General features: G+C 53.2%; 1 protein-coding gene across 1 annotated transcript; it reads left to right on the top strand.

Annotated features, from left to right (window-relative positions):
- The first annotated feature begins 2,951 nt into the window (after nucleotides 1–2,951).
- Nucleotides 2,952–4,778, top strand: LOC147596374 (uncharacterized). The gene is made up of 2 exons (XM_086771365.1): nucleotides 2,952–3,026; nucleotides 3,687–4,778. The coding sequence occupies exons 1-2, from the start codon at nucleotides 2,952–2,954 to the stop codon at nucleotides 4,776–4,778; spliced, it is 1,167 nt and encodes a 388-aa protein (XP_086627491.1).
- Nucleotides 4,779–5,656: the final 878 nt, after the last annotated feature.

Genomic DNA, 5,656 nt, shown 5'->3' with positions numbered 1-5,656 from the left:
AGGGCCAGCGCGTGCCCCACCACTCACCACCCCAGGCCTGGTCTCCTCAGCTCCTCCTCCTCCTCCTCTGCTCCCCTGTCCCAGAGCTCTGCTCTCCTACCACCTGCACTGCCCAGTGCAGCCTCGCCACGGCAGCACACAAATCCTTCATCCTGCGTGCAGTCACCGCTTGGTGCTGCTCTCTGCATCGAGGAGAGGAGGAGGACAGGGAGGTGCTGAGCTCTTCCCCCTGGGATCCAGCGACGGGCTGCATGGCAGTGCTTCAAAGCGCCATCAGAGGAGGTTCAGACTTGATACCAGGACACCTTCCTTTACCAAGAGGGCGGTCAGACACTGGAACAGGCTCCCTAGAGCCAGGTGGCCGATGCCCTGTGCCTGTCAGTGCCTTCAAAGGAGCTACTTGGACAAGGCCCTTCACAACAGGCTTTACCTTCTGGCCAGGCCTGGAGTGCTCATTGCCATCGAGTCCCTGAGCGACAGGTTCTGTTGTTACTGAGGGATGGACTTCCCACTACATCACTTTACCATCACATCACAGTTACGATCACTGTTGTGGTCTTGCACGTCTTCAGGCAGATTTTTAATCCATTTTTTGAGATGATGCACTGTCATTCAGTTTCCAGGTACAGTGTTGGTAATGGTTGTCGTTTATTTTGCGATCAGCTCCAGAGAACATTCCACTATCTTTTTTTTTTTTATCTGTGACCTTGTAACTCCTTCAAAATCATAATAAATATTTGTTGCAGTAATCTTTCTTTTTTTGTGTGTGTGTGTGTCAATTCAGAAACTTTCAATATTTAGAAAATAGGCTTTGCATAAAGAAAATGTGGATCTGTCTTATTTGTATGACAAGGAATTCGTTAGTGACAATCGAGGCTAGTTTTAAGTCATAATTTTGGTTTTTATCCTAACTCAACATCTCAAACAAACAACTTTTGTTTAAAGAGAAGTGTATCTGCAAACAATAAATTAGGGACTTAAACCAGATGATCTGACTTAAATAGCTTTTTGAGACTTACATGTTATCTAGCTATTATTTCTGAACTGCTTCTCCTGTATGGACCAGGATGAAGAAATCCAGTAGGAGGATTAACACATCAAAATCTCAACACATCTTCCATTGGCAACAACAAGCAAAGTTGTGAAAAGATGAGGAAAGGAATGTACCTGTTTAGACTGCCTTCACCAGCTGAAATATGGTGTCTTTAGTCTGACCTAAATCACATGAAAAACAAAGGTGGAGACCATTTCGGACTGCTCAGACACATGCATTTATACCAACACTTTTATAATTTAGCCACACCATAGTTTTGGCTTAAATGGTTCCACTTTGTATGCAAACTAAACAAAAGAGTACTGTTTCTTTTAGTTGTTTTCCAGTACAAATGGCAAACTGGAAGACAGACAGGAAGGCCAAGTGTATGGACAGTGATTAACATCGACTGTTCATTGAAGGTTTCTGAATAGTGTTACCGAAATCCGGAATAAAACTCCTTAACAGCAACAAGAAGTTAAGAAGCAGGCACTCCTTTACTGCAGCGCTGGGCACATGGGGTATCGCTCCACCTAGTGTGCGCGCCGGTCTGGAAATCTGGACAGAATATATTTAGTGATTTCATGCATAATCATTAATAATTCCCGGAATACTAATACATAATCATTAGTTTTCCTAGAAATCATTATAATATTCCCCACCCACTTGCGCATGCTCAGTCTTTTGAGTCGAGGGTCTTCTGGTGGTCTTGGGGGTTATTGGAGTGCCCCCTCCTTGAATTCGCTGGTGGAACCCCTCCTTAAAATCTCCATATATGGTCTTGAGAACAGGTCGTGTTGCTCCTTGATCTTCTGGCTCCAAAATGATGGCTCATGGCCTATTTCCACAGCTGGTGTTTGAGGCCTGCCTTTGTTCTACCACCTTTCTTAATTACCCCAGACATGCTAGGCTGACTTCTAACAAATGAGATGTTCTAACAGCTCTAAAACTCCCCGTTCCCTCTAAGGACAAATAAATTTCAAATAAAATTTAACCTATGTGACTACAGTTCTACAGTTAGCAAGAGTCACTTCATATCGATATTTTATTTTTTAAAAAATCATATTATTCTAAAATTATATTGATTAAACATTTTATGTCAAGCAACAATACCACAACTAGAGTCACGTTTCACATTTACGAAACACAAAAATAAATAACGCATGTGCCATTTTCCTGTGCCCGATGAACTGACTTTTTTTTTTTCTCTGTTACCATGGATGCTGTAAAGTTTATCATACTGCTATGGCACCTCAGCTCTAAAGAGTGGTTGCTGATTCTCCAAGTCTCCTCTTAGTATGAGTCTGTCTAGCTGGGTTTCTTTGACACTCCTTCTCATTTACTTTCTCACTGAGGCTGAAGTAACAGTGCAACTTTTTCTTTCAAAATCAGTTTTCTTTGGAAGACAAAGTACAAGGGGAACAGTGCTGAACAGCCTCTACAATCTTGTAACTACTTGGAAAAATTTTTTAACATCACCTGTAATGTGACCTGAAGTGGTCCTAGAGATCTGGTCGATGCTTCGTGCCTGTCAGTGCATTAAAAAGAGGCATTTGGAAAATGCCATTCAGAACAGGCTTTTATTTTAAAACGAAGACGTCGAGGCTCAGGTGCTGCTGGCTCAGCTGCCCCTCTGGTTTGTCAAGCTGTCTCTGGGACGCCAAGGAGGACGTAGTGCCCAGAGGAGGCCTTAGCAGTGCTGAGCAGAGGGGATCACCCTTGTGCCTTCCGGCTGGGGGAGAAAGATGGAGGGCCTGCCAGGGCACACCAAGTGCTGCCTTTGACACCCCGTAGCAGAAAGCGGGGGAGCCCAGAGGGCTGGCCAGCAGCGCTGGGCTGTGGGGAGGGCCCGTGGGACTTGGTCCTGCAGCCTCTGAGGAAGGCACGAGGTGTTGGCCAGTGAACCCTCTTGCCATATATGCCTGGAGACATCTGCCACAGCCACAGCCAGAGCGACGTGACGGGGCCCCAGGAAGACAGGGCCGAGGCCTCGGTGACTGGCGTGAAACACCTATGCCAAGAACAAGACAAGAGATGGAGGGGATGGAGCGGGCAGCGGCGTTCTGGTAAGCCCAGACACGTGTGCCGGGGCCGCAGTGCTGCCAGGGCAAGCGCTGTGGATGAGGACAGCCTGTCGTGGTGTCCCTGACCAGTGGACAGCGACTTCACCAAGCGATGGGTTCCGATGCCATCGAGTCCCCAATTTTGTAAATAGGTTTTGTTGTCACCAAGGGATGGACGGAGACGTGTCCAGGTGATGGACTCTGATGTCACCTAGCAACAGCTTGGAATGTCCCTGAGCAACGGATTGTGACCAGGAGACCCTCAGCGGGTGCTGAGTCTCAGCCGGTCGGCTCGTGCCTGGACTCCAGCTGAGCAGCTGGCGAGGCTGGAGTGCTGAGCGAGGCCTTTGGTGCTGGTGTTGTGCTCGGGGAGTTGTCCGTTGCAGCTCTCCGTGTGCGACCCCAGAGCCGCTGAAGGATTTTCCCTGGCCCTGCCAGGTTCAGGCAGCCAGGATACGCAGGAGGTGTGCTCGCAGCAGCAGAGGTGAGCTGGCCGGGGAGGTGGGAGGGTTTCCTTCTTGAGGGACCTGGGCATTTCTTCCACCTCTCCCCAGGCCAACCAGTGACGGTGTCCTCTCTTCCTTTCCTAGCGTGACACCCGCTGCTGCAGCACCAGGGAGAGGGAGAGGCTCAACAACCCCAGCTCCCCCCAGCCCACTGCACCGGTGGAGAGCATGGCCACAGAGCTGAAGGACCGCTGTCCAATATGCCTGGACAGCTGGGAGGAGCCCAGCTACGTGATGCCATGCCTCCACCAGTTCTGCTACCTGTGCATCTTGCAGTGGGCTGAAAGCAAACCCGAGTGCCCCCTCTGCAAGAGGAGGATCCTCTCCATCTTGCACTCGGTGCGGGCGGACGATGACTACATGGAGCACGTCATTACACCACCGGGGACATCGTCAGTCATTGTCCGCCAGGCGGCAGGAGCTCCCAGACCCCAGGGCGCCCACCAGCTCCATCGCCGTGCGGCAGCCCAAGGGCGGGCGGCAGAAGGGGTGCCCAGGAGTCCTGCGGGCGGCCTCCAGCCCCCAAACTGGCTGAGCCATTTTGAGGACCACCCAACGCTCTTCCAGACCCTGCAGTCCTGGGTTCATCAGGAGCTGGAGGAGCTCTTTGGCAACAGGGTGCCGGAGGCAGCCACAGCGGAGGACACCAACACGGGCATCCCCACCAACAGCAGGACAGACGCAGAGCTGCCGGTCCAGATGCTGGGAGGCTCCCTCCAAAACCGCACAGCAACACGTGCACAACAACGTGCCCATGTCGCCGTGCAAGGGCCCAGCGGAGAGGCCCATCGTCCCCTGGGCCAGCAGGATGCCCATGCTGCCAGGGGGCGGGAGGGCAGCCCCGCGGGTGCTCCCGGCCCTGCTGCCTCCCCAAGAGGGTGTCTCGCCCCCAGCGCAGCCCCGTCTGGCAGCCCTGCGAGATCCAGTGGGGAGGAGCTCCCCGGCGCCTCATCCACTGCCACTGGCGGGAGTCCTGGCAGCCACCCCTCTGCTCCCACTGCCATCTCCGTGGAGCAAGAAGAGGCCCGGGTGCAGCCACGGGAGCCCGTGCCCGGGCCCTCCACTTCCAGCCCGGGCAGTCAACGCTCCCCTGGGGGGCCACAGCCACCCCCAAAGAGGAAGACTGGCAGCTCCGAGGACTCTCCGCACAACAAGAAACCAGCACGACGCCCGTGACCATGGAGGGTGCCTCGGGGGATGACCCAAACAGGACTGTGCCATCTGCTGGGACATCTGCCAGCCCTCAAGGGCTCCCAGCCCCCTAAACCCAATTATCCAAGTAAAATAAATGCATTGAAACTACAGAAAAAGTCTCAGTCTCAGTCACTAACAGTGCAGGTGGCCTTGCTATCCTCGCCCTTTTTTAGTCGTTTTGCCGAGAGGGCTGGGATGTAACGCTGAGGGCTCCTTCTACGTGTGCCCCGTACTATTTCACTGTTCCCCGCAAAGGCAGGTGCTCCTCAGATCCGGGCCTGCACCTCTGCAGCTGGTTCCAGGCAGAAGTTTCCAGCTGGGGGCTCTCCAGGGCCAGCGCGTGCCCCACCACTCACCACCCCAGGCCTGGTCTCCTCAGCTCCTCCTCCTCCTCCTCTGCTCCCCTGTCCCAGAGCTCTGCTCTCCTACCACCTGCACTGCCCAGCGCAGCCTCGCCACGGCAGCAAACAAATCCTTCATCCTGCGTGCAGTCACCGCTTGGTGCTGCTCTCTGCATCGAGGAGAGGAGGAGGACAGGGAGGTGCTGAGCTCTTCCCCCTGGGATCCAGCGACGGGCTGCATGGCAGTGCTTCAAAGCTGCATCAGAGGAGGTTCAGACTTGATACCAGGACACCTTCCTTTACCAAGAGGGCGGTCAGACACTGGAACAGGCTCCCTAGAGCCAGGTGGCCGATGCCCCGTGCCTGTCAGTGCCTTCAAAGGAGCTACTTGGACAAGGCCCTTCACAACAGGCTTTACCTTCTGGCCAGGCCTGGAGTGCTCATTGCCATCGAGTCCCTGAGCGACAGGTTCTGTTGTTACTGAGGGATGGACTTCCCACTACATCACTTTACCATCAC

Source organism: Chlamydotis macqueenii, chromosome Z (genome assembly GCF_036417535.1).
Source record: "Chlamydotis macqueenii isolate bChlMac1 chromosome Z, bChlMac1.mat, whole genome shotgun sequence".
NCBI classification, from domain to species: Eukaryota; Metazoa; Chordata; class Aves; order Otidiformes; family Otididae; genus Chlamydotis; species Chlamydotis macqueenii.
This window is presented reverse-complemented; position numbering and strand designations above follow the sequence as displayed.

Bases quoted from the DNA above. Each gene is read 5' to 3' on its own strand.
- LOC147596374 (XM_086771365.1), top strand. From the start codon at position 2,952: ATGCCTGGAGACATCTGCCACAGCCACAGCCAGAGCGACGTGACGGGG. The intron at 3,027-3,686 runs GTGACTGGCGTG...TTCCTTTCCTAG, and splicing joins AAGACAGGGCCGAGGCCTCG to CGTGACACCCGCTGCTGCAG.